Source organism: Pongo abelii, chromosome 9, assembly GCF_028885655.2.
Source record: "Pongo abelii isolate AG06213 chromosome 9, NHGRI_mPonAbe1-v2.0_pri, whole genome shotgun sequence".
Lineage (NCBI taxonomy): Eukaryota > Metazoa > Chordata > Mammalia > Primates > Hominidae > Pongo > Pongo abelii.
This window is the reverse complement of record NC_071994.2, coordinates 74,244,501-74,270,445: the sequence shown is the minus strand read 5'-3', so window position 1 is coordinate 74,270,445 and position 25,945 is coordinate 74,244,501. Positions and strand designations below refer to the sequence as shown.

General features: G+C 57.5%; 3 protein-coding genes across 12 annotated transcripts; 1 reads left to right on the top strand and 2 right to left on the bottom strand.

Annotated features, from left to right (window-relative positions):
• On the top strand, positions 1 to 5,683 carry PHOX2A (paired like homeobox 2A). 3 transcript variants are annotated; one of them, XM_002822202.3, is made up of 3 exons: positions 1 to 397; positions 2,873 to 3,060; positions 3,971 to 5,683. In XM_002822202.3, exons 1-3 carry the CDS (start codon positions 181 to 183, stop codon positions 4,418 to 4,420), a joined length of 855 nt encoding a protein of 284 aa, XP_002822248.1. In that variant the 5' UTR covers positions 1 to 180; the 3' UTR covers positions 4,421 to 5,683. The 3 variants fall into 3 exon arrangements, with proteins under 3 accessions (XP_002822248.1, XP_063567364.1, XP_063567365.1); XM_063711294.1 differs by having other exon boundaries at positions 3,887 to 5,683; XM_063711295.1 differs by lacking the exon at positions 3,971 to 5,683 and adding an exon at positions 3,539 to 3,876 and having other exon boundaries at positions 2,873 to 3,059.
• INPPL1 (inositol polyphosphate phosphatase like 1) lies at positions 5,064 to 20,368 on the bottom strand. Of its 8 annotated transcripts, none has more exons than XM_054525991.2 (30): positions 20,271 to 20,368; positions 19,067 to 19,453; positions 18,692 to 18,862; positions 15,934 to 15,997; positions 15,675 to 15,825; positions 15,327 to 15,447; positions 14,944 to 15,150; positions 14,616 to 14,709; positions 14,421 to 14,510; positions 14,154 to 14,249; positions 13,902 to 14,052; positions 13,705 to 13,811; positions 13,275 to 13,377; positions 12,984 to 13,180; positions 12,558 to 12,675; positions 11,837 to 11,933; positions 11,410 to 11,548; positions 11,200 to 11,299; positions 11,011 to 11,099; positions 10,652 to 10,733; positions 10,430 to 10,519; positions 9,776 to 9,889; positions 9,555 to 9,643; positions 8,976 to 9,063; positions 8,728 to 8,883; positions 8,426 to 8,504; positions 8,190 to 8,330; positions 6,379 to 7,051; positions 5,996 to 6,129; positions 5,064 to 5,908 (listed from the first exon to the last, which is right to left on the bottom strand). In XM_054525991.2, exons 2-30 carry the CDS (start codon positions 19,246 to 19,248, stop codon positions 5,818 to 5,820), a joined length of 4,014 nt encoding a protein of 1,337 aa, XP_054381966.1. In that variant the 5' UTR covers positions 19,249 to 19,453; positions 20,271 to 20,368; the 3' UTR covers positions 5,064 to 5,817. The 8 variants fall into 8 exon arrangements, with proteins under 8 accessions (XP_054381966.1, XP_054381967.1, XP_054381969.1 ...); XM_054525992.2 differs by having other exon boundaries at positions 14,944 to 15,084; XM_054525994.2 differs by lacking the exon at positions 5,996 to 6,129.
• Positions 20,369 to 22,281: 1,913 nt separating this feature from the next.
• On the bottom strand, positions 22,282 to 25,653 carry FOLR2 (folate receptor beta). The gene is made up of 4 exons (XM_009246801.2): positions 25,480 to 25,653; positions 23,166 to 23,354; positions 22,913 to 23,048; positions 22,282 to 22,754 (listed from the first exon to the last, which is right to left on the bottom strand). Exons 1-4 carry the CDS (start codon positions 25,627 to 25,629, stop codon positions 22,462 to 22,464), a joined length of 768 nt encoding a protein of 255 aa, XP_009245076.2. The 5' UTR covers positions 25,630 to 25,653; the 3' UTR covers positions 22,282 to 22,461.
• Positions 25,654 to 25,945: the final 292 nt, after the last annotated feature.

Here is a 25,945-nt window from a genome sequence, read left to right as displayed (position 1 = left end):
CGGGCTGCACTTGCGTTGCACCCGGGCTGAGTGCGGCCGCGACGGGGCGGGCGGACTCTCGGGCGCTCAGAGCTGGCCTCGGGTCCTCGGAGCCTGGCGCTCGAACCTCCCTTCCGACCTCCACCCGGACCCCGACCCCGACCCGGCCTGGCCCGGCCCCCGCCCCCGCCCCCCGGGCCGATGGACTACTCCTACCTCAATTCGTACGACTCGTGCGTGGCGGCCATGGAGGCGTCCGCCTACGGCGACTTTGGCGCCTGCAGCCAGCCCGGCGGCTTCCAATACAGCCCCCTGCGGCCCGCCTTCCCCGCGGCAGGGCCGCCCTGCCCCGCGCTCGGCTCCTCCAACTGCGCGCTTGGCGCCCTACGCGACCACCAGCCCGCGCCCTACTCGGCAGGTGAGCGCAGCCCCGGCCCAACCCTCCCTCCAATTCCTGCAGAATCCCCGGGCCCGCTCGCCAAGTGAATGCGACTGTCCCCCTCAGCCGCCCCCATTCCTGCCTTGGCCAGACCCTCCAATGCCCCGAGAGACCCCCAGAATACGAGGTTCTCCTCCGCAGGAATGAGCCTCACCCTCTCATCTCTCCTGTTCCTTTTTCTGGTTGCCAAATCTCTGTCTCCTGCCCTTCAGGTCAAGGAAATATATCCCCATCCAGCTCTGGGCCCCTTACCAGGCCTTCCCCTCACCACCTGCAAAGACTGACCACTAAACCTCTACAAGCCCTGCATCTTTGAAAAAGGCTCCCAGCTCAGCCCTATCACCACTTATCACCCCACCCCATCACCGCTGCCCCACAAGATGCATGACCCCCAGCAAGGACCTCTCCAGGCAGCTGAGCTGCCCAGACGAGAAGCTTCCTAGAGCCCGCATGGCCATCAAGCCCCTCCTGCCCTGTCTTGGACCCATGCTGCCTGGGCCCGAACCCTTCTGTAGCCACCAAAACCAGATCCCGTGGCCCGCAATAAAGGGGCCCGGGTTTTTAAGCCACTTGTGTTTCCCCATTTCCCCCACAGACTCTCCCAGCTAGAGTTCTGTAGAACCCGGAAGCAGCTCCTGCATCCCCAAGACTTTAGATCCAAGTCCCTGTCCAAACCCTCAACCTCACTGAGCTTCTCAGTCATCTCATCCCTCTGATTAGAGTCCCAGCCTGCCCTATGGAATCTTATCGCCTTCCCTCCTGGGAAGACTGCCGAGGACCCAAGTAGAAGACTGGGGCCTAAGGGCCAGGCGCGGTGGCTCATGCCTGTAATCCCAGCACTTTGGGAGGCCAAGGTGGGTGGATCACTTGAGGTCAGGAGTTCAAGACCAGCCTAACCAACATGGTGAAACCCCATCTCCATTAAAAATACAAAAAAAAAAAAAAATTAGCTGGGTATAGTGGCCCACGCCTGTAATCCCAGCTACTTGGGAGTCTGAGGCAGGAGAATTGCTTGAACCTGGGAGGCAGAGGTTGCAGTGAGCTGAGACTGTGCCATTGCACTCCAGCCTGGGCGACAGAATAAGACTCAGTCTCAAAAAAAAGAAAAAGAAAAAGAAGAAGAAGAAGAAGAAGAAGAAGAAGACTGGGCCCTAGGCTGGGGGTTGGGGAAGAGATACGAGAAATGAGAACCTGGATTTGGAGAAATGAGAACCAGGGTGGAGAGATTGGGTACCCTGAGCCAGATGAGGGTAGAGATTGGGAAGAGGGGAAACAGGCTCCAGAGATACAGGGTTTTGAGACCAGAGAGATGGGGATAAGGTACAGAGAGATGGGAGCAGAGACGGAAGCACTGGAAATCCTAGGAGAAATGGGGACTCAGGGTTGGGGAGATAGAGATACGAAACAGGCGATGGGGACCAAGGAAGATTAGAAATAGAGATGACGAAGATGAGAATACAAATGGGGTGCTGGAGACAAGAATCAGGGGAGATGGAGGCCTGGATGGGACAAAGATGAGATTGGAGACCCCTGGTGAATATGAAGACTTAAACCAGGGTTACAGACAGGGAAGGGAAGTACTGTCAGAAACACTACCTATGGGGCAGTGGAGACTGGGATGGGTATAGGAAGAGAGTTGGGGGGCAGTGTTGGCTTTGGAGGAGATGGGACATGGAGAAGGTGCCTGGGGAGGAAGAAGGAGGGCAAAGAGAAGATGGAGGAAGTCTTCTCAATGGGCACAAAGAGAAGAGTGGCTGAGAAATGGAAAGTTAAAGAGAGATTCAAATGGAGGAAGATGAAGAAGAGGAGAGGGGGACATCTAGGGGAGAATGGGGGTCAGGGGAGTGGGACAGGATTGAAGAAATGAGGCTTGGGAAGGGGAGAGGTGGAGGGTGGAGGGAGCCAAATCTGTATACAGCTGAGAGCCGGTGGGAAGGCTGGTGGTAGGGCTGAAAGGAGGGCGGGTGGGAGGGTCTCTGTTGCAGAGCCTTGGCCCAGAACTGGTTAGTGGGAAGACTGGCAATGCTGATGAGACCTGACAGACATCCAGGGCCAGGGTAGACAGAGGGGACAGACGGGCTGAGAGACAGACAGGAGGGGAGGGTCGGAGGCACGGTTGAATGGGGGTGCAGGGGGAGGTGGAGGGAACAGGGCTTGGGAGGAGGGCGACGACGGGGGTGGGGGAGGGGGTGTCTTGGCTGGAGTATTGGATTATGCTTTCCCCTTGGCCGCTCTTGGGGCTCAGGTCTCCCTGATCTCCGTCCGCCTTTATCCCGCCGGCTCCATTGAGTGATAGGGAGGACGCTCGGCCCTAGGCTGCTGGGGCCAAGACGGGGGACCAGGCCAGCGACGGGGGAGGCGTGTGATTCCCCCGGAGCTGGACACAACGGGTTGAACTCTGCTTCTCACTCCCCCATCATTGTTGCCCCCCCCCCCCCCCGCACACACCTGCAGTGCCCTACAAGTTCTTCCCAGAGCCATCCGGCCTGCACGAGAAGCGCAAGCAGCGGCGCATCCGCACCACGTTCACCAGCGCGCAGCTCAAGGAGCTGGAGCGCGTCTTCGCTGAGACCCACTACCCCGACATTTACACGCGTGAGGAGCTGGCGCTCAAGATCGACCTCACTGAGGCTCGCGTGCAGGTGCGTGTATGCACGTGTGTGTACGAGAGTGTGTGCGCATGGAAGGAGGTGTGGGAGCTTAATGCCTAACACCTGGGGGTAGGGGAATACAGGCAGATACAGCCCGAAGGCAGGGCGCGGTCCCAGGGTGGTTGGGCAGCTACGGGAGGCAGCAGGGCCCGGAGTTGGAGGCCCTTGGGAGACCCGATCTGTTTAGCTCCAGGCTACCTCCTCTCTGTCTCCCTCTTAGGGCAGAAAGTTCCGAGTGATGCTTGAGAAGCCAGGAGGGAGGCCGAGGGGGTAGAGGGGGAGACCGAGGCGACCTCAGGGCGGAGCTGAGGAGGAGTGGGGGCAGGCCAGTCAGCACCCCTGGGGTTCCCTACCCCGGCGCTGCAGCTTTGAAAACCCGGAGCCCGGGAGGCTGAGTTTGTGGCAGGCACAGGGCCGAAGAGAGTCGGGCTAGAGCAGACTGTTGCCTATTTGTACAACTCCGTGTACCGATGTTCAGTTGGCCCGCCTTGACTGGATGCCCTAGACAAAAGGTTTACTGGCGCCCTAAACTGCTCTCCACGGCTCTGGAACGCTCCAGGAGGGAAGTCCCAGAGCTTCCTAAAAGAAGGAATTGGGGGAAGAACTTAGGGTGAGGAGAATGAAGGCAGGGTCCCCTCCAGGAGACCAAGAGTGCTGGGAGGCAGCGGAGTCAGCGGGTGAGTGGATCCCAAGGGCAAGAACCCAGGGATCTGGAGGCAGGGGCCAGTGGAGCGCGCAGAGAGCAGCGGGCTGCGTGCGGGAGGGCCGAAGGCCCCTCCAACTGGTAAGAACCCGGGCCCGGTTCTTTCCGAACCAGGATCTCACTCGAGCCTTGCGGCCACGGGCTGACCCCGTGCGTTCTCCGACCCTCGTCCAGGCTGACTGGCCCCTGTGCCCGCAGGTCTGGTTCCAGAACCGCCGGGCCAAGTTCCGCAAACAGGAGCGCGCGGCCAGCGCCAAGGGCGCGGCGGGCGCGGCGGGCGCCAAAAAGGGCGAGGCGCGCTGCTCCTCCGAGGACGACGACTCCAAGGAGTCCACGTGCAGCCCCACGCCCGATAGCACCGCGTCGCTGCCGCCGCCGCCTGCGCCCGGCCTGGCCAGCCCGCGCCTGAGCCCCAGCCCGCTGCCCGTCGCACTGGGCTCCGGGCCGGGACCTGGGCCGGGGCCACAGCCGCTCAAGGGCGCACTGTGGGCCGGTGTGGCGGGCGGTGGGGGCGGCGGGCCTGGCGCGGGCGCGGCCGAACTACTTAAGGCTTGGCAGCCGGCGGAGTCCGGCCCCGGGCCCTTCTCCGGGGTTCTGTCCTCCTTTCACCGGAAGCCCGGCCCCGCCCTGAAGACCAATCTCTTCTAGCTGCCGGCCTCTGGAGGCTCCGAGCCTGACCCCAGAGACGTCCCTGTCCCTCTAGGACCTGACAGCCCCTCCCATCCTGGCCACCCGCCTGGAAGTCCCCATCCGTCTCCACTCCCTACTGTCTCACCCCTGGGTGTGTCCTCCCCAACTTTGGAGACCAAGGCAGGGCCACTCTCGTCCTCACCCACCCTCTACCAGCAGAGCGGAGTTCTTTACACCGGGACCTCCTCCAGGAGAACCCCGGAGCCCCTTCTAGCTTGGTCTTCTTTGGATGCGGTATCACATGAGGCCTGTCCGTAACAGTGCCCTCAAAGTGAAGGTCCTCAAGGAAGAGCGGCACAGCCCCCTTCCCTGGCTCTGCAGCGGCTGGGTCACTCCTTACGCTGGTGATCAGGAAAGCCCGCTGCCCCACCCCTCGGGCCCACCCGTACAGAGGCTGGTGGTCGCCGGGATAATCAATGACCACTGCCAATTCGTCCCTCTCGTGTCTCCTCTCTTCCCTAGCCGGTCTGGCACAGAGGGTGGACCTGTTAGAGGAGTGGAGGGGCTGCCTGGGGAATGGGACAGAGGGATTCCCTTTCCCTAATTTTTTTGGTTGTCCTTTTTCTTTGAAAAACTTGTAATTTATTGAAGTTTTACTCAATCCAAATAAAACTTAATTTATTGAAGACATCACGCCGCAACCCTTCCGACTGCCCAGGAGGCTGCCTGCAAGACCCTGTCCCGGGCTGAGACCTGCGAGGAACCTTCCCTCCCCCACCCTGCCGCCGTGCATTCCCAGCGCAGGGCAGCACAGACCAGGAGACAGTGAGAACTAAGCAAACCGGCACTTTATGGCTGAGATCCTGCCCCACCCCAACCAACCCCAATAATATTAAGGTGCCCTCCCTCCCCAGACCCACACAGAACAGTTTAAATAAACCCCAGCCCGGTCCTCGGGCTATTCCTTCATTTCCGGACGGACACCCGCCCCCACCCGCAGCGGGGGTGGGGAGGTCTTAGCGGAGCGCCTCTGCTGTGGTTCAGGCCCGGTGGAAGGCCGCAGAAACTGGTGAAAGTGGGAGCCCAGACGTACCCAAATGGACCCCCACAGGCACCCCTGGGGCTGGGGGGCGGGGTCCGGTAAAAGAGGACAGCACCGGAGTAACCAGGGTCCTCGGTAACCATGGCAACTGACCTTCCATCCTGAGCCTAAAAGGTGAGGGGCAGGATGCCCTAATTAGGGCATTGCAAATGATTGGGCAGCGGGGAATGCAGATCCCCCAATAAATAGGCACCCCAATAAATAGGCAGAGAGATACTGCCCTGACCCTCATAACTTTTCAACCCTGGGGCCATAGCTGGGCCTTGGTAGCAGGGAGGGGCACTGAGTTCACAGCTTCGTGGTGCCTCTGCTATCACTTGCTGAGCTGCAGGGTGTCCAGAAGGAGGCGCTTGTGAGCCGGGTCCTGCACCCCAGCCTCCTCCAAGTCCTCCTCGGTGATGTCACTGTGGAGTAAAACAGGCTGGGAAGTGAGATGGGCAAGGGGGTCCTGAGGGCTCCAGCTCCGCCCCCGGGGCCAGCCCCTCCCCCACCTGAGAAACTCCAGGTCGTCCCAGCCATTATGCACCAGGCCCTCCTCATAGCGCTCCAAGCCGATGGCCCGCAGCCAGGCGCTCATGCCTGCCTCGCCCAGCCCGCTGGCCCGCCCGCCCTGCAGGCACGGAGCCTAAGAAAACAGGGCATGTCAGGGGGAGCTCAGTGCCCCCCATAGAAACACCTGCAGACAGTCACATTCTGCTGCATGCTCTGGGGAAAAGGAAGGGAAGGGCTGGGCTGATACATGTGTCTCCCAACCTCCCAGTGATCAGTTCAGGGTAGCGGGGACACCATGAGTGCTGAATGGTAGAGTGAAAGGGTACCAGTCTGTGAGCAAGCACACTCAGGCACACACAGACAGCCACCCTGCTCCACACACCTCCTCTGCCAGGTCTTCTTGGATGCTCTCCCGGATGCAGGGTGGAGGGAAGCTGAGGGGCCGGCCATAGTCCGAGGGCAGTCCCCGGGGGGGCTGCAGCTCCAGGGGGCCTGGGAGGAGCGCTGAGCGTGCAGGCCCAGCAGGGGCGTAGTCCACCTCGCTCAGCGTCTTGGCCATCTGCAGCACCGAGCAGGACCGGTCATCCCCACTGGCCACTTCCCCCAGGAAAGTGCTGGCTGGTGAGGGGCCTGGGGGCAGTGGAGGCCTTGGATGGGCCTTGGGAGGCGGTGGGCCACGGGCCTCACCCCCACCACGGCCCCGGACCACTGGCCCTGGTAAAGGATCCAGGCTGGGGGGCAGGAAGATGGCTGAGTCCGGCAGTGGTGGAGGTGGAAAGTCTGGAGGGGGCAGTGTGCCTCCAGACTCCTCATCTGAAGAACTCCCCTCTCCCACACGAGGGGGCCGGTGGCGCCCAAGCTGTGGAGCAGGCACTGTAATGGCCACTTTGTTCTTGGTGGCAGATGGGACAGGGGCCCTGGCAGGCGAGGGTGGCTCCGGGGGCAGCAGCTGGTGCGGGACCCCTTCAAGGACGTAGTAGGCAGGGTTATTGAAGCTGTTCTTGGGTGGGGGGGCCGCCACCCCTTCTGGTTCAGGAGCTCCCTCTGGCTTCAACCTGGGTGTGGAAGCAGAATGACTAAGCCAGGATCCAGGAACCCAGGTCTAAGGCAGTGGGCGCAGTGGAGGGAGAACTAGACGGGAGTCAGAAAGTCCCCTGGTCCTAGACTTTCTCATGACCTTGAGTATATCACCTGCCCTTAGTTTCTTCATCTCTAAAGCTCAGGGGGAGGATAACCCTTTGAATGGATAACCCTACAATCCCTTGCCTCACTTGCTAAGATACTTAGATCTTTCATGACTTTATCTGTAGCTGTGAAACCCAAGCTAAATGGGTCAGAATAGAGGTGCCAGAAGACAGGGCAAGAAGCCTCCAATGAGAGGCCAGGTTTGGAAAGCCTCTTGAGGCACCCACAGTCAATCCACTGCAGAATCTTTCTCAGAGATTCAGGTGGGTCTTATTCAAGCCTAGGGATAAAACCTGGGTGACTGACAACAGCTGAAGATGAGTGAAAAAGCACCAAACTGTACCTAGGAGTTTATGTAAGTTTAAGCAACAATTGGATATAATTAGAAAGCAAGCCTCACTTTCCCAAAGTGTGACACAGAGCGCTAATTCCCCAGAACGTTAATAGTCACTACATGGAAAATAAGTTTCCTGGCCCATTAAGTTTGGGAAACTATATTAAACAGAGCTGAAAAGAGGTTTCCTTCCTGTCCACATGCTCAGAGCTTTTGCTAATACTAACATGCACTGGGAATGTCTAAGAAAAGAATCTAGAAAAAGCATTTCCCAAACTCATTTGACCACAAACCCATTTCAACTGGGGCCTCTTGCAGGACAGAGTTCCAAAGAAGGTACCCTGGGAAATCCCAGGCCGAGCCGTGTGCCTCCTCCAAACAGAAAGGCTCAAGCTAGGTCTGTTTACATGGAGGGAGCTGTCTTAAAAACAATTGTGCATTCCATTTTTAAAGGCGGAATTGAGAGGAAAGGCTGACTGCTCCCTTTGACTCAGAGCCACAGCTAAGGGTGGCCTGGCTGGCCACAGGCATAAGGCCGTGGCAGCTCCAACCACAGGGTGGCAGGGCACCTCAGCAGCTGATGATCTCCAGGCCAACCCTGAGATCCTGCAGGGGACAGTGATGGATAGAGGTGGGTGGGGAAAGGGGGGGCGGTGACAGGTTCCTCCTCTCACCTGGGGGTCAAGGGCTCCTCCCGGAGAGCTGCTCGGGGTGGGGCTGGGGGCCTCCCTGTTGGTGGCGGTTTCTCTGGTTCTTCAAATAACCTGGAGAGCGGGCAGGAGGCCTCTGTGAAGGCTGGCTTGCGGCTCCCTGACCTGCCAGGGATATACAGGAGAGAGGAGATGAAGTGGGGTTGACCAGATGCCCCCAGGTACCCTTTCATACGACATTCAACACAGCCCTAGCTCACCTGGGCTCCTGGCTCCCTCGGGACACAGAGGGGGCTTTGCTCTTTGCTCCTGCCTCATCCTTATCAATGCTGATCCACTCTGAGGGGGCAGGAAGGGAGACTCAGAGGAGACCTGGGCTCCTGGATCCCACAGACACCCAGTGGGCCTGCCAGCCCTTTCCCAGATATGCCTTGGGGCAGGACTATTCTCAGCTGTGGCTGCAGAACATCCAGGTATCCCAGAGATTCCAACATGCCCCCCGCACCCTGCCCTCCTCGATCTGTTCACACCACCCTATCTCATGTCCCAGTGCAGTCCCCACCGTAGAGCCGCTCACGGGTGCCCAGGCGCTCCGTGGGCACCCGCACCTTCATGGAGCCTCTGATATTGCCTGTCTCCTCGCCACGGTGGGACAGGAAGGTCAGGAACTGTTGGGCTGTGCTGCCGATCATGGACTTGAGTGCAACCACACACTCCCCTGAGGGGCAGATGGGACAAACCAGCAAATTACCAAGCTAATCTAGGGCCCTGTCTGGCTTCCTGTTCCCCTCAGCACCCCTCACCCCTCACCATAGGATTCATAGCCATCCATGGACTTGACTGTGAGCAGGAGGTGCTGGTCCTGCAGGTACTCGATATCAGCCAGAATTGGTTTGAGCTGGGAAGCAGGGAGGCCCAGTGAGGAGCAAAGCCCCGCCACTTCCTCGTGCCCCTCCTACGCGCTGCCCCTGACACCACTCACTCCCCACCCTCAGGTCACCTGTGCTCACTCACACTCAGCTCTTCAAAGAGCCACATCCTCAATGCAGAAGACACAGCCCTATACGGGCCTTTTACAGCACTTACCATCACTGTAACTAATTAATTTTCTCAATAGCTAACACAGGACCTGACATTTAGCAAAAGCTCAAGAAGCATCTCCTGAATGAATGAACAAACTGCAACAAGGTTCCACACTCCCAAAATAAAGCAAACGCCTTTATCCTCACTCATGCCCATACACACACACACACACACACTCTCTCTCTCTCTCTCTCTTCTCTCTCTCTGCTGGCCCCACACTCCCTCCCAGGCAGGCTCTCCAATAAACTCTTATGTACCCCTCTCTGTGCCCTCACCCATAAGCAGGGGCCCTGCCCACAGCCTCACCGTGGGCAGCTGGCGTGAAGACCACTGTACTTTGAGAAAGTTGATGTTGTCACTGCTCTGGGCATCATTCTCAAAGCTCTTCTTGTATTCTGGGGTGGGGGTGGGAGACACCCAACTGAGCACCACCTCTCAGCTTCCTTTCCCCCTAAGTAGGGGGCTGACTGCACCCTCTGGCCTCCCATCCTCTTTGGCCCACACCCAGCCCCTGCCATGTCTCTGACCCTCCAGGCAGGTAGAGTAGAACTCGATGAAGAACTTGGTGCGGCTGGCTGTCTTCACAATGGCCTCGATGCTCTCAAACTCAATGTAGGCCTGGTCTGAAGTCTTCGAGAGCCCTGAGGAGAAAGGGAGGAGAACAAACAGGAGGACTGAGAGGATCACTGGAGGAATGGGACAGAGAAACAGGGCCCTGGGACATGAAATCAGGGGTCCAGAGCAAGGAGGCAGGGCCAGGAGGGGCCTCCCCAGTCCCAAGCCACCAACAGGGAAACTCCAGAGGCCAGACCCTGGACCAGAGCAAAGAGACAACCCAAGGATAAAAGACCCATTGAAGAGGGTGCTGGGGACCAGAATGCCTGCAGGATTCCCATACCTACAGGCATACTCAGGGACACACATGTGGCCCTAGACAGACACAGACACATAGATAGGTGCACACTCACGTATGCATACACACACACTCATGGGCATACAACTCTTGTGATGGCCCAGGCGCACAGACACCCTGACACATCACACCTTGAGAAACACTCCTGCACTCACTGGTACACACACCCACACACACACTTACATAGTCAAACCTATGTACATCCCGAGGCCACCACCTGTGCCCACCTAGATTATGCCACATCCACAAGCATATCTGCAACAGTCACCTTTCTTGGAGATGAACTGGGAAGTAACTCCAACCTCAAATGTCCCAAACACAGGGGAATGGTCGCTGGTGACGATGTCATCAGTGCAACCTGGGGAGAAGGGATAGGAATGGGGACTCAGGGGGAATATTCCCACCCTCTGCTCCCACCTCCCAAGGTTAGGGCAGAGTCCAGATGGTGACCACCCCAGATCTCCCATCACTCTGTCCGGGAGGCTCTGACCATAAGAATTGCAGATGATGTGAGTTTCAGGGTAGGATTTCCACAGAATCCGGTCACACCATGAGGGCACATTGGTCCGGACCTGGGGCAGGGGATGGCAGCATGGTTAGAGCTGACAGCTAGGGGGCTGCTTGGCATGGACCCCACTCCAGAGCTGATGAGTCCCCACACTTCTATTACAAGAGGCCCTAGCACCCACCTCCCTTCTTGGATCCTCACAATACCCAGAATCACCCAAAGGCCTCAGAGGGGCCATGGAGGCTGGAGTGGAAGCTGCAGAGGCCCATACCCTTGACCCAAATTCTTGATTCATCGCAGGCCTGGGGTCCCCCAAGGCCCATGCTGTTTTCTTGGCTCACCCCAGTTGGCTTCTGCTTGTGCCAGGCATATGTGTCCCGGGAACCCCGCTCATAGCGGTAGGTGGGTGGGAAGGAGATCTCCTCCTCACCTAAGGAAAGCAGGAGACAGGTGGGGTTCAGGGCCCTGATACCCAGGGATACTGCAAGTCTCCTAGCCCTCAGATCACCACCTGCCAGGCCCACACTCACTGAATCGAAGGAAGACCTTGTGCTTCTCCCGCTCCAGGTTGAGCTGGTCCACCCTGAGGAGGGGCTCAAACTCCTTCCTGCTGATGTAGTTCAGGATCTCCTGGGGTGGAGGACGCAAAGGCTGGAAACTTTCCTCCTGAGCCAGAGCCAGGGGTGATAGCCCATGTGGCCCTTAGTCTCCCTACAGCCATGGCAGGGCCCTGCTCGCACCTGGATATCCATGTCCAGGCGGTAGTTGAGGTCCCCAAACCAGAAGAGGTGTGTGAAACGCAGAGAGATGTCAAAGGCACTGAGCTGCCGGTCGCCCAGCGAGAGCAGCCGCAGGATGTCCAAGTAGTTCTGGTTCCTCCTAGGGTGAGGGATGCGTGGTGGGAAGGGGTAGATCCCCAGGGTCAGGGCCAGAAGTCAGGGATAGGCATAAAGGGAAGAAGTCTCAGGAGTCAGGGATGGGGTAAAGATCCGGGCCCCTGGGGACAAGGTTAGGGTCAGGAACAGAAGGGTCTTGAATGGGGATAAGAGAGCAGGGGGTCTCTGGAGACAGGCCTGCGGGAGAGTCATGGGCTGGGATATGGGAGCAGGAACATGCCTCAGGTGAATGGGATGGGTGTAAAGAGACCATAGGAAAGGTGCCCCTCACCGAGCCGTCTTCTCATTTCCCGAGGTGAGGTGACAATTCACAAAGCCAAATGAGGTGCCATTGAACATGAAGGAGACGCCCACAGCCCCCTTGTTCCCTGTTAGGGCAAGCAAGAGAGGAAGGCCTGGGTCACCCTCAGAGGGCTCCCAACTCTCCCTTCTGCCTCTCAAAGCTGCAGTGAGAGGATCCTCCCGCTGAGCCCACCAGACGCTGTGACATGGGCAGGCCCCTGCACACACCCACACCTTCCCTGGGCCAGCGGGGAGTCCTCATTGGGCACACATGGTCTGTGTGAATGGCCTGAGTCTGCCTGTATGTGTGAGCAGAGCCCCTGGAGATCACAGGGGACCCCAAGGGTGAAGCTGAAAGGCCCTGCAGATTCTGAGCAAAATCTACCTGGGAGAGCACCAGACCAAAAATCAGAAGACCTGGGCACAATGCCTGGCTCCACCACTTACTTGCTGTGTGACCTTGGGCAGGTCACTCAACCACTCTGGGTTTGAATTTTATCATCTGTGAAAAGGGGGTAATTATCCTGGCCTTGCCTTCCCAGTGGTGCCGGGAGAGATTTAGAATATGAATATGTTTTTCAAAGTTCAAAGTACCCTATATATGGGGAAACTAAGATCACCAAAAATGGGGCAATCGTAGGCTTGAGAGGAAGCAGAAGCCATGGACAGAGAGATGCTGCCACTCTTGGGCACCTGCCAGCCCCGCTTACCCAGGGTGTTGGCGATGCCAGTCTTCACACTGGACGTACTGACGTGGCTGATACGGTTCTCGTGCTCTGGCTTGACCAGTACTGCCACCTTGATATTCCACAGTGATTGCATGGCAATCTGGGTAGAGAGTGCATGGTCACCACTGCCCTGCTGCACCCACTGCCTGCATTTCCCCCTGCACTATAAATAGACTTCTGTGTCCGTCACAGGATAGGAAGGCTTGCCACCCCTCTTCCTGACAGACTGGAGAGAAATGGTTCCTCTCGTGGCATGAAGGACTCAGGTCAGATCTCCCAAAGGATATGCTCAGGGACCAGAGAAAAAGCCAGTGAAGCTGTGCTCCCAGGGTTGCCCATGAAGTCAAGTAGGATAGTTTGGAGGTGGTGTGTGAGGACAGGGTCCTGGTCAAGATGACCCCCCCTCACCGGGCGGTAATCCAGATCCGTAAGCTCCTTGAGGCCCCCGCGCAGTAGGTCCAGCCACTCGCGGTCACCCACTGAGTTCTCCTGGGTCCCAAAGACATAGATGTCATGGGGTATGGTCACTGTGACCTCGTCCAGGGTCTTCCCCAGACCCTTCGATGTGAACCAGGATGTCACGTTTTTTGCAGGTGGTACACTTCCTGGAGGTGAAGGGAGTGAGGTGGGTCTGGAGGGGTTAGGCACCTGCTCTGGGACCATCCCTCTCTCCCGCCCCAGCCCCAGCCCAGGCCGGACCCATGTTCCAGGTGCCTATGAAGACGGAGATCATGTCGGGCTCGTCCTGCTTGGAGTGCTTGTTCTTCATGAGCTGCAGCAGCTGACAGAAGGCCTCCCGCTTCTGGGGGAACAGCAGCCACTCAGGGGCAGGTAGGCATCCAGGAAGCCCCCCTTCCACAGGGATACCCTGCCAGTTGGCTCATGTCCATGAGGAGAGGGTCTGCCTGGTTCTCCACTGTATACCCACTGCTCAAGCATGTAACAGTGCTGGTAAATGTTATCCACCCTCAGGCCACCCGTTCTCAACATCCTCTACCCTGTCAGACCTACCCCTGCCAGGAGGGATGGCATGCCTACATCATGTGTTCCCTCTCTTACCCTCCAATGGGAAGCACCCATGTGGGGGACCCCCGCAGTCCCCAGTGGCCTGGCCCAGCCTGCTGCTCACCCGGGCACTGACAAAGATGAAGTCCTTGCGCTGAGTCCGGTCCTTCTCCTTCTCAAACACAACACCCAGCTTGTTCTGGACACGCTGGGACTTAATGAGCTGGCGGACTAGGGCATGGAGGACCGGTCACACGGGCCTGTGCCACTAGGCCAGGGGCTCTGCCCTGCCCACCCCTCCCTGGTCTGGCCCTGGCTCACTGCGGTCGTGTGTGAAGGTGGTCCAGTCCTCCTGGGAGTCCCGCTGTCTCCGCAGCAGCACCAGCCGCCCACCCTCCACATCCACGCTCAGCGTGAACTTCTGCGACTTCCCAATCTTGGTCAGGTCACCCAGGGTCACATCTAGCTTCACCTGTAGGCCAGGTGGGGAGGCTGCTGACAAGACCTTGGAGTAGGCAGCACCCCGATCACCTCCAACCACCCTTGGCCCTGTGAGGCCCCACTGCCATGTACCTCAAAGGCCTGCACGGGGATGGTCTTGGCCTTACGTGTGGATGGCTGCGGAGCCGGGGGTGCTGTGGAGCTCATGTCCTGTAGGGCCTTCAGGGCCTGGAGGGAACAAGGGCAGGGCGGGGTCAGGGGACACACTGAAGGCTGGGGCAGGGAGGGACACAATTGACCTTGGGGCCAATGTTAAGTTGTAGACTCAGGGTTGAGATCAGTGCTAGGCCAATGACAGTGGCCAGTGAATTGGGGGTCAAGGGTCAGAGGTCATGCCACCTTCTTCTGGATGCCTGACAGGAAGTCCTTTAGCACTGACAGCTTCAGCACCAGGCTCTCTAGTTCCTGCTCCCCTGTCTGTGGCAGGTTCTGGGGGGAGGAAGAACCAGGCTTGTACATGAGTCACCTACGCAGAGCCTCCCACCCAGCTCCAGAACACGAACCCACCTCCCAGAGGTCTCCCTACAATCCTACCTGCTGCTGCAAAAGGCGGGTCACCATGGGCGAGCTCTGCTGGTCAAACACCTTGGACAGGATCTCCAGGCCTGACAGGACCTTGTCCACCTCACTAGGGAAGACATCAGATCAAAAGAACTCCCACCCCGACCTAAGTATAGGGAAGGGGGTGCTGGGTGTAGCCTCCATCTCACCACAAGGATAAAGGGTACCAGTGAGGAAAGTCAAGAGGCAATGGCTAGTTCACTGTTCAGGGTCAGAGATCAGGGCACCTGTGCAGCCAGGAAGCAGGTGAGGACAGGTCAGAGGTAAGGGTGTAATACATGGGGTTGGATGTCCCAGATACCTGTGCAGCCTCCGGCATGAGGTGGCGAGGGTACGGGTGAGGTGGGGCAGGTGGCTGGCTCCACCCCGCACAGCTTCCAGGTCCAGCCCATAGCTGCCTTTCAGGTACTCGTGTGAGACGGTGCTCAGCCCATTGGGAGCACTTTGGGGAGGGGTTAAGAAGTCAGTGGAGGTCCTGCTGACCTGTCCCAGCACCTCTGCCCCATCCCTAGAGGAGATAGTACCTGTGGCAACCAGGGCAGGATGGATCAGGGTATCTGCCTCTGGGCTGAGGTGGGGTGGGGGTCCCTGGTGGAGGCTTAGAAGGCCTTCCCACCTTTGGTAGGGAAATAGTTCTCAAAGGAGAAAGGGTCTCCTGTTCAGTGGATGGGATGGGTGTCTCACCTCTCAGCAGCTGGAGTTGTGGGAGTCTCAGGAGCTGGCAGGGGACTGCTGGGCCCAGTGGGGGCAGAAATGCTGGTGGAGCCAGAGCGCGGGGGCAGCGGGGGCTTCTCATCCTCCCCATCTGTGGGCAGGGGTCAGTGGGCAGCCGTTTGGGCCTCCCACACTCAGTGGAGTAGGAGGCACGATGCAGCTGTAAAGTGACTTCCATGGAAAGAGGGATAAAGGGCCCCAGCATCATGGCCAAGGGAAAGGGGGTACAGGAGAGGTGGGGTTGAGAAGGGGGGATGGGAAGAGGCAGGTAGAGCCACGGGACAGGGGCAGGGAGGGGACCTGCACACTGGGAAGTACCTGAGGCATCCCGGTCATCCAGCAGGTCTGGCTCTCGCTCCCCCTCTACAGGAAGAAGCAGGGCGCATACAAGGCCCTGGTTGGGCTGGGCATACAGGCCGATGAGCTCACCCAGGGTCTGGAAGCGGCGCACAGGCACACCCTGCGAGGTCTGTGGGCCAGCAAGGGTGGGAGGAAGGGTCAGCCAGCAGGTCCCCAAGCCCTAGGCTGGATCAAGGTCAGGGGTCAGGGGTCAGGGGTCAGGGGCCCAAGTTCCTACCTGCACAGCCAAGAAATCTTCTCCATCAGGCAGAATGCGATACGTGTGCACATGCTTCTGATACCTGATGCCAAGGCAGGGCCAGAATCTGTCACCCCCAGGCTGGGGTCTAAGACCCAAAGCACCCCTTCCTCCTGCCAGCAAGCTCAGCACCCCAACCCCCTCAGCTTGGTTTCCCTAAAACCACCTGCCCAGGCTGCACAGGGTTAACGATGCGGCTGGTCCACTTCCACCCTCCTGGTGTTGCCTATTGGGCAGGAATGACCAGAACACCCCCCTCTCCCCACCAGACCTATACAGACTCCACACCCACCACAGGGCAGGGCCTGGGAAGCAACAGGGAGCTCTTTTGTGGCCTCCACAGCTGTCTAAACAGCCCCTCTGGGCTGTGGTACCAGTCTGGGCCCCCCGCCAGAGTAAGAATCTTCAGAAGCCTGGTTAGCCCGTTTGCACACACGGGCAACATGCTAACACGTGTGTATGCCTCCTGTGTTTACGCTGCTGTCTGGCTCTGCTGGAGTTGGGTATGTCTAGCGCACTTTTGCCGAGGAGTGTGGGGGCATGACCTAGGCTTTCCCACCAAAGAGGGCCCCCATGGGAGACCTGGGCCTCTAGGAGCCCCAAGCCAAGGAGGGGCAAGAGGGGTGCTGACAGACAGGAGCCACAGCTGAGCAGGTGACAGCTGAGCAGGTGACAGCTGAGCCAGGTGCACAATCAGTGGGGGATGGAAGATCCTCTGCCTCCACACCTCAGGGCATGCTTCCCCAAAGAGTCACCCAGGAGTCACCCTAGGTGTTGGGCAGGCGGGAGGTGAGGACCCCCATATCGTGGCCCCCTCAGGGGCTTTCCTGGCTGCTTATGCTGGGTGAGTGTCTGTCACTGGGTGTTCCTTTGTAGACTATTATAAACATTATCTGTGTTTATTACAATAGCATACCATTAACTGAATCCTATCTGTGACATGCTGGGTACCCAGTGTCCTATAAATCTTACTTAATTCTCACACTTCTAAACAGATATTATTATCCCCATTCTCCAGCTGAGAAAACAGGCTCAAAGAAGAAAAGTGATTTGCCTAAGGCCACAGAGTAAGTAAAAGGTGGAGTTGGGATTTTAAACCGTGGCAGAAGCCAGGGCCAGTATCCTAGCCTGCTGGTCAGATTGCCTGTGCCTGCTGGGGCAGGGGCATGTCTTGCATGTTATCCATGAACACCCGGAATGTATACAGGTAAGCAAGTATGTGTGTATTTGGCAAATCTAAGATATTGCCCACATCTGATCCTTACCCCCAGGCTCTTGACATGCAGGGAGGAGCCAGAGTCAGCTGGCAAACCTGAAGCCCCCACTCACAGACAGACCCCTCACCCCATTCACAGCCTCCCCTGGCAATGAGGCCAGGATTCTCCCCCTCCTGGGACAATAATGTTCCTCACCCAGACACAGGCCCCAGCTGTCCCCCTCCCACTCAACAGCTGACCCAGCACCTGCCTCCCTCCCCAGCCTAATTAGGGGGTATGCCTCAGAGGGGGCTGGGAAGCAGGACTTGGGGATATTCATCTGCCTAGTCTGTCCCTCCTTAGTCTCCCCCTACTGGGCCTCAGACTTGAGGCCTAAGCTGAGACTTATAGGGCCCCTTCCTTGTTGGGTCAATTGCCTAGGCTAGAGTTTTTCAACCTCCATACCACTGACATTTTGGATTGCACAGTTCTTTGTTGTGGGGGACTCTCTTGTGCATTGTAGAATGTTTAGCAGTATCCCTGGCTTCTACCCACTAGATGTCAATAGCACCATCCCAGTTGTGACAATTAAAAATGTCTCCCCAGCTGGGCGCGGTGGCTCACACCTGTAATCCTAGCACTTTGAGAGGCCGGGGCAGGTGGATCACTTGAGGTCAGGAGTTCAAGACCAGCCTGGCCAATATGGTGAAACCCTATCTCTACTAAAAATACAAAAATCAGCCGGGCCTGGTGGCGAGCGCCTGTAATCTCAGCTACTGGCGAGGCAGAGGCAGAAGAATCACTTGAATCCAGGAGGTGGAGGTTGCAGTGAGCCGAGATTGCACCACTGCACTCCAGCCTGGACAACAGAGCGAGACTCTTTCTCAAAGAAAAAAAAAAAAAAAAAAGTCTCCCCTGTTCTAGGCTAATGTGCCCCCCGACCAAAGATGTCAGGAGAACAAAGGGGTAAGGAAGGTACAGCGGGACAGGAGTTTGGGAGGGGGTTCACAGAGCTAAGAAAGATCTAAATAAAAATCTAAATAACTGATCTAAATAAAGCAGCCCCCACAGATTCCCACTCACTGGGCCCACAGAAGCCAACTCAATGTCAGACTGCAGGGCAGGAGGTACAAAGCCAGTAGAAGGCTGCAAAACCAAGAGTGCTAACTCACTCCAGCACCACTACCAACCACACTGGGCTGAAAGGCACAGCCATAGGACCTGGCCCACTCAGAGAAGCACCAAGTCTGGCTCTGCTCTCAGCACTCATAGCTCAGGGCTAGGGCAGCCAGGTAACCAGGGCTCAAGCCCAGAGCCAGGGCTCAAACACTCACTCACTGGTTCAGAAATAATGGCAAGGTCCCATACAGCCTCAGCCTCTGCTTCCCCAAGCCTTCCTCTCTACACCACCCACCACTGCCCCCACCAGCCATACACGGCCAGGCAGAACCCCCAAAGCACCGAAAGGGGCCCTAAGGAAGCTGCCAGGCATCCCCACACACCCCGTCAGTCCCTCTGCCCCGACTCCCTCTCCTGCTCACCACTCAGTCCCTATCCAAACGGGACTGCACACAACGTGGAATGCACATCCTCTCCCCTGCTCCCTTCTACCTGGAGGATGCCTGAAGGGGTCTGCCGGGGAATGCCCGAATTTTTCGTCCATCACAGTCACACTGGGCCGCAGAACCCCATATGGTCTGCCCTCAAGGCTCCTGAAAGTACCCCCAGACACACAGCAGGAAGTGCTCCTGCGTCCCTCCTCAGACCCAGGAGAAAGCCAAGGCTCCCACTCTGGGGGGTGGAGGCGGGTCTGGCGTCCCACCGCCCCAGGCACCCTGACCCGGGCCCTTTCCACACCCGGCCGTGCCCGCGCTCCCGGTCCACGCCAGCCCGCAAGGAGCCCCCGCCCCACTCACAGGACGCAGAGCGCGAAGGCCCCCGCCACGCTCTCGCTGTCTCGGACCAGGAAGCTGCCATCGCGGCCCGCCCGGGCCAGCAGCTCCTCCGCGGCCGCGCGGCTCAGGTCGCGGTGATACCAGGAGGGGGCCTGGCTGCCCAGCGCGCCCACCGGGCCCGGCGCCCCGCAGGCCGAGGCCATGGCCCGCGCAGGGCTCAGCACCGCCCGCGCCCGCCGCCCCACGCCATCCGCTCCGAGACGCTCGGGGCTGAGGCTGGGGCCGGACCCGGGGCCCGGGCTTGAGGATCCGTGGGCCGGACAGAGCCGGGGATCGGGACTCAGCACTCCGCCGCGCAGGCCGCCTCGTTCGCCGCGCAGCCGCCGCTGCCTGCAGCGCCGGCCTCAACTTGAAGAGAAAGAAAAGTTTGTTCAGAGGCGGCGGGGGAGGGGCAGGAGCGGAGCGCAGGGCCGGCTGCCGCCCCCTCCCCCTCCGCTTGGCCCGCAGCCCGGGCCGCCCCTGCCGCCCCTGCTCCCAGCTCCTCCTGAGGGGACGGTGCTCCCACCTTCCCGAAGGGCCCGGGACCTCCCAGACCCCACAATGATCCTGCCCCCATCATTCACCCGAGGAGATCCAGTCCCCAAACCCCCATCGAAATCCGAGTCCCCCCATCCTGGCCCCGACACTTCGGGATCCAGGCACCCCCTGCAGAATTCAGCGCTTCTCAGTTCTCCCAATGATATGACCCCTAAGCCCCATAAAGGTCTGATTCCACTCCATGGCTCTTCCTCTCGGCCCCCGTACAGCTTGGCTGCATCGAGTTCCCCAAACCTGCGAAGGATCCAGGACGACCCCCTGCCCATCCTCTTCCCTCCACCCAGGCGGGCAGGGCCCCCAACTCCCGCGAAATGCAGCCCTCTCTTAAATCTGAACCCCCAACTCCACGGGGACCGTCCCCCGGCAAAGCCTGCGGGGAGATCCCCTCCATAGAGATCCGCTCCCCCACACACCCCCAGACGAGGTGCGACGTTCTCGAGCCCCTCACGGAGCCCCTCCCAGCCCGGCAGAGCCCTTCCCCCTCTCGGCCAAGTTCCCCAGCACCACCCCCCCACACCCGCAGGCCGGGCCTTGAGGGGGTTCAGCAGTCCGAAGCCAGGAGGATCCCCTGGCCCGTCTAGGAGAAAGTTCCCTCCCGGGATCCCGGCCGCCGCACGCAGACCCCCACCTCCCGGGCTGCTCCGGCGCCCCCTTCCCCGGACAGCGGCCCTGGGCTCCAGGCGGCCACTTAAGATGGCCATCCGCGCGCGCCCCCGCCCTCCGCGCCGCCCGCCCCGCCCCGCGCCGCCCGGGGGAGCCGGGGGCAGCAGCGCGCCCCGCCTCACCCCGCCCCGCGCCTCGGTCCCGGAGCCGCTGGCCCACTGGGTGACCTCGGGCAAGTCGCGGAGCGGGGTTGAGCCTTGGCTTCCCGCTCTGGAAAATGGGGATCCTGTGGCGAGGGCCGGCTCTGGGGGCCGGGCTCGTACCGCGCTTGGCACCGGGCCTGGCGCCCAGCCCGCGCTCCCGAACGGCGGCTATTTTTATTATTAATTAAGGAGGAACGAAGGTGACAGCTGTGTAAACTGTAAAGCGCGGCTGCGGAACGAACGGGTATTATTAGCACTCGCCCCCGCCCCAGCGGCTCCCTCCGAGTCAGCAAACTCGCGCCTCCGCGGGCCGGACGCCCAGCAGGGAGCTCCCAGTCGGGGTCCGCTTCAACGCCCTCCTGGCTCCCTCCCCTCCCGCCGAGGGCGGAAGGGGGACGCGGCCGCCGGAAAGGGGGCGGAGCCCATAAAAGGGTCTGGCCCGCCCCCTCCCAAAAAAAGACCTAGCCGGTGGCGGCGTCTCCGGGGAGTCGTCTTCCTGCCCCGCCCCTCCGCCCCCTGGCTCCTTAAAGGCGCAGGCTTCCAGCCGGGCGCCCGCCGCCACCATCTCCTGGGCCGCCGTGGGAGAATCCCTTTAACCTGGGAGAGGACTTTCACTTTGCTACGTTGAACCTGTTGACGGAGCCCGGGTCAGTCCCTCGAGCTCCTTCCTCTATTTCAAATATGCATTGACTTAACCCAGCTGGAGCAGAGCCTGGGACGTGGAAGGGGCTCTGTGGGGCCTTCCACACTAGATAAATATAATAACTAAGAGATCCACCCACTCACCCAACAGTGCCTCCAGAACCCAATAACCCATTACAATCTGTGCCACCTTCCTCATCAGCCACCTTTTAGTATAAAAAAAGATGAGCCTGATGTGAGGGGAATCCTTGGTAGTGGGGGAGAGACCTGGACTGGGAGTCTGCATACCTGGGTTCTAGTCCTAGCTGGGCCACCTACCTGCAAGGTGTTCTCAGAGACTTACCTGGGCCTCTCTGGGGACAGCTGTAGTAGGAGTGTGCAAACAAAGACTTATCCAAAGGGAAAGGGGTGTTGGGAGACCCAGAGATAACTTAGGCCCAGCTCCCGAGGGCTTTGCAAAGACAGAGCAACCCCCTCAAGATAGGCATATCTACCAATCCCAGGAAGAGACAAAGGTGCCAGAGGCTCCTGACCCCGGGAAGCCCTTAAGGGTTTCTAACTCTTCCAGCCACACCTCCAGGACACCGAAGCGCTGGACCAGTTCCAGGCTCTTGAGTATTCCACTCCAGGAACCCCCTAGACTGTCCTCTCCAATTGGCTCTGTTTTTCCTCTGAGAGTCCCAAGCCCCAACTCTGTTCCTTCAATGTGCATCACGTTTTTTCCATCCCACTGTGAATTTTTTTCATCCCACTGGCAATCTGAATCCTTTCCTGGACTCCCATTCCCAGCTTTCCTGTTACAGAGCCGAGCACAGACCCAGGTAGACAAGGGCTGGAGGACCAGGAGGCTGTTTGGAGACCAAGACAAATAAGCTCAGGACCTGGCTCCCACTAGGGGCAACAGGAGCAACAAGATCCCTGAAGACTATTAATGTGCGGACACTGGGCTCACGGGCTTTCTAGGCAACAGCTCCTCTATATTTCACAAGCCTGAGGGCAGGACTATTATCCTCTTTTTATCCAGGAGGAAACAAAGGTTTAGAGCAGTGAAGCAACTGTTTCATTTTCACAAAGTAGCAGAGCTGGGATTCAAACACAGGTCTAGTTGCTCTCATTTGAAGGAATCCAGAAGCCATAGAATCTGTCTCCCACCCACCCACAAACTCACAACCAAAATAATTCCACAGACATGGATGTATCAGTCTGTTTATTAGAAGTGACTTTTGGCCCCACCATGGAGCAGGAACAGATCGGGTGACAGAGGGTTAGGTGACTAATAGAAGCATGCTTAAGACGCTGTCATTTGTGGGAGCTGAGCTGAGCCCAGCCTGGTTATCCAAGCTGAGGGCAGGTAGTCTGGGAGGACTGAACTCAGCCAAGGAGCCAGAGTTGCAGCATCAGGGCCAGACTGAGCAGAAGACCCCCAATCCCATGAAGCATCTCACCAGCATTCACATGCATGGCTGCAGCATAGAACCTTGCCACTTCCTCGTTGGGATTGCCCTGGGCTGAGTCAAACCACATCTGGATGCAGCGGCCGCTTCCTTGGCTGTAGTTACTGACCTTGTATGAGTGACTCCAGAGGCCGTCACAAAGGGCAGCTGGAGTGGGGAAGTAGGACTCAAAGGTGCGGCAGAGGGCCCCAGCTGGGCACTTGTTAACTCCTGCAGGGAGAGACATGGTGGACACAGACATTCAGCCCCTGGGCCCAAAGCTCATTTCTGGCCACCCCCAGAAATCTTCACCCCACACCAAATCCTTGAGGATTTTCCAAACCCCACCTCAATCTCCTTTTTCCTAACCCCAACTCAATCACCCTCACCTGAGGTCCAGTCCCATCCTCTGTGCCAGTTGCTTTTGCAGGTGTGGGAGGTGTGACAATCCTCCCACCAGCGCTGACAGTCCTCTTTGCATAAGGGCACATCCAGGAAGCGTTCTTTGCGCCAGCTCTGATTCACCTGGGTGGGAGTTGGGGAGGCAGGGCTCCTCTCAGCCAGGGATGCTGGCAGCCATCGCCTTGAAGTGACTGAGGGGGATGGCAGTCTGCTGGGGTGGGCGGTGGGGAGACACCTTACCTGCTGGATCCAGGGCCCCAGGTTGGGTGAGCACTCATAGAGACAGGTGTCCTGGATGAAGTGGCGCTTGCAGGCGGGCTCCATCTTGCCGCAGTGGTCCCAGTTAAAGTTGTACAGGCGGGAGGTGTCCTTGTGCAGCTCCTGGCTGGTGCTGGCCGTGCAGCAGGCATTCTTCTTCCAGGGACTGCACTGGGTGGGGAAGACACAGGACTAAGTGCCTCCCCGTACCCTCCTCCTCTTGCCACCTCGTGTCTCTCCCCCATTTGGTTCTTACTCCTCTGCCCTAGGCAGGTTGTCCTGGGAACACTCAGGTTCCCAGGTGATGGTCCCTCTGTCCTAGGCCTCCAGGAACCCCTTTCTTGGAGGAAACACGGTTACAACCGTGTGATCAGGGGACTGTGGGAGCCCAGGGGAAACCCTGTCTTGGGAATAATAGTTATCATTTATGAGGTATGTAACACTTTATAAAAAGTCCTTTCACTTACTCATTTAAAAATTATTGAGCATCAACTTTATGCCAGTCACGGTTATAGATTCCGGGAATACAGAAGAGAACAAAACAGACAGAAATATGTATTCATGGAACTTTCATTCTGGTCAGAGGAGACAGAAAGAAACTTAAAAATATATATATATATATGGTATGTCAGGATATGATAAGTGATATGGGAAAAGTTAGAGCAGGAAATGGTAATGTGGAATTGCTGAAATTTTAAATAGGTTAGGAAATGCCACATTGGTAGGTGACATTTTGAGCAAAGGAAGAGAGGGAGCAAGCCATGCAGTAATGGAGTTTGAATATATTTATTCTTCTTGGCATGTAGTAAGATCTGTGTCCCCAGTGGCTAGGCCAGTGCCAGACACATAGTAGGCCCATGAAAATATTTGCTGGAAAAAGTAAGCTAAAGCCAGGCTGGGCGTGGTGGCTCGTGGCTGTAATCCCAGCACTTTGGGAGGCTGAGGCAGGTCTATCACTTGAGGTCAGGAGTTTGAGACCACCCTGGCCAACACGGTGAAACCTCGTCTCTGGTAAAAATACAAAAAAATTAGCCAGGCATTGTGGCGGGTGCCCCAGCTACTTGGGAGGCTGAGGCAGGAGAATCACCAGAACCCTGGAGGCGGAGGTTGCCGTGAGCTGAGATCACACCATTGCACTCCAGCCTGGGCAACAGAGTGAGACTCCTCAAAAAAAAAAAACAAAGTAAGCAAAAGCCCTACTTTTTAAATCTATCTCTATCTTACATATAGGCACATCATATTTTCACAAGATTTTAATCTAGGCTGGGTTTTCCAGGACTGCAAATACCATGAAATAGAAGGCTGTACTATGTGTTTTGTTGTACTAGAATTATTCACTATTTTAGAAAAGTATGACATCAACAGCAACATTGCTAATATTATAGTATCTTATAGTGTTTAAGTCTCCAACAGAATATACCTGTATCAATCTTCATTTGTAGCTCCCCACTTATAATGATTTTATGACAAAAGCAAGCATGTGCTATTTCCTAATGCCTTCTAATGTAGTCATACCAGAGAACTGACATATTGAAATATATATTATTTTATTGCAAGTTACTTTCTGTGTGTTTCTCCTTTATATTACAGAGCATTATGTTGACATTTGCAAAAATTATGCATACAAATAGGTTCTTTGAATTTCATTGCAGGATAGAAAAGAGAATCTAAAAATAATCTGTCGTAAAAGGGAGACATTGAGTCTAATAAGGCTGCAATCCCCTGGCATACATGTATATAGACTGTGTGAATGTCCAGCCCCTGTGCCTCAAATTACAGCCAGAAGGGCCTCCTCCTCTTCTCCCTTGGCACTCCATGGAAATGGCACTTAGTGAGGGTGGGAAAAGCCAGTGCCTCCCTAGTCTGTCGCCCACCAAAAGAGGAGCCTAACCCAGTCCTATTCCTACCCTCCACAGGGGCTATTCATGTCCAGCTCCCGTGTGGGCCCATGTGCTTCTGTGAGCCTCATTTTCACTTACTTGTGTAATGTGGAGAATATCATCTACCTACATCAAAGAACCCCTGGGAATATGAAATTTTGTACAAAAAGCACATGAAAACTGACAGGTGCCCATCGAATGACGACTCAGTATCATTGTCAACATGGTATCCACCTCTGGGGAGGCCCCCCCTAAAATCATCTCAGCCACTCTTCCTACTCCACCTTCATCTTCTCCCACAGCAAAAATTCAGGATGTGGAGGTATCTGACCCCTCAGTCCCTCTCCCACCATCCTGACTTTCTCCTCCCTGTTAGAACCAGCCCCCTCCTTAGCAGAGGAACACTCCAGCCATACTTGGTCATGCAGCTTGTCTTCAGGACCTGGCTTTGTCTTGTGGTGCTTGGCATCCATACAGACATTGAGGAGATCAGTCCTGTCCTGGGCACTGCACATGGTGGCCACCCAGACCAGAAGCAGCAGAAGTGGCATCCATTTCCAGGCCATGTCTTTCTGTTCCTGCAGGCGGAGCTAGGGTAGGGAAACCAAGTCCTGAGGGGAAAGGGCTCCAGGCTGGGAGCCCATTCACCTCCTGCCTCAGTCTCCCCATCCCTACGGTGGCAAATGAGGTCAGACCCTGTTCCTTCAATGCTGGGGCCCTGAAGCTCCCTGAGGCTAGGGTAGAGAGGGTTGACCAGGAGGGCTCCCTCACCCCCAGGCTTTAAGGGCTCAGGAGAACTGGCGTTAGTGAGTGAGCCCTGGGGGAGTCTTCCCAATTTGGAGGAGATACTTTGCACCTCACCTTTTCTCTAGGCTTTATCTA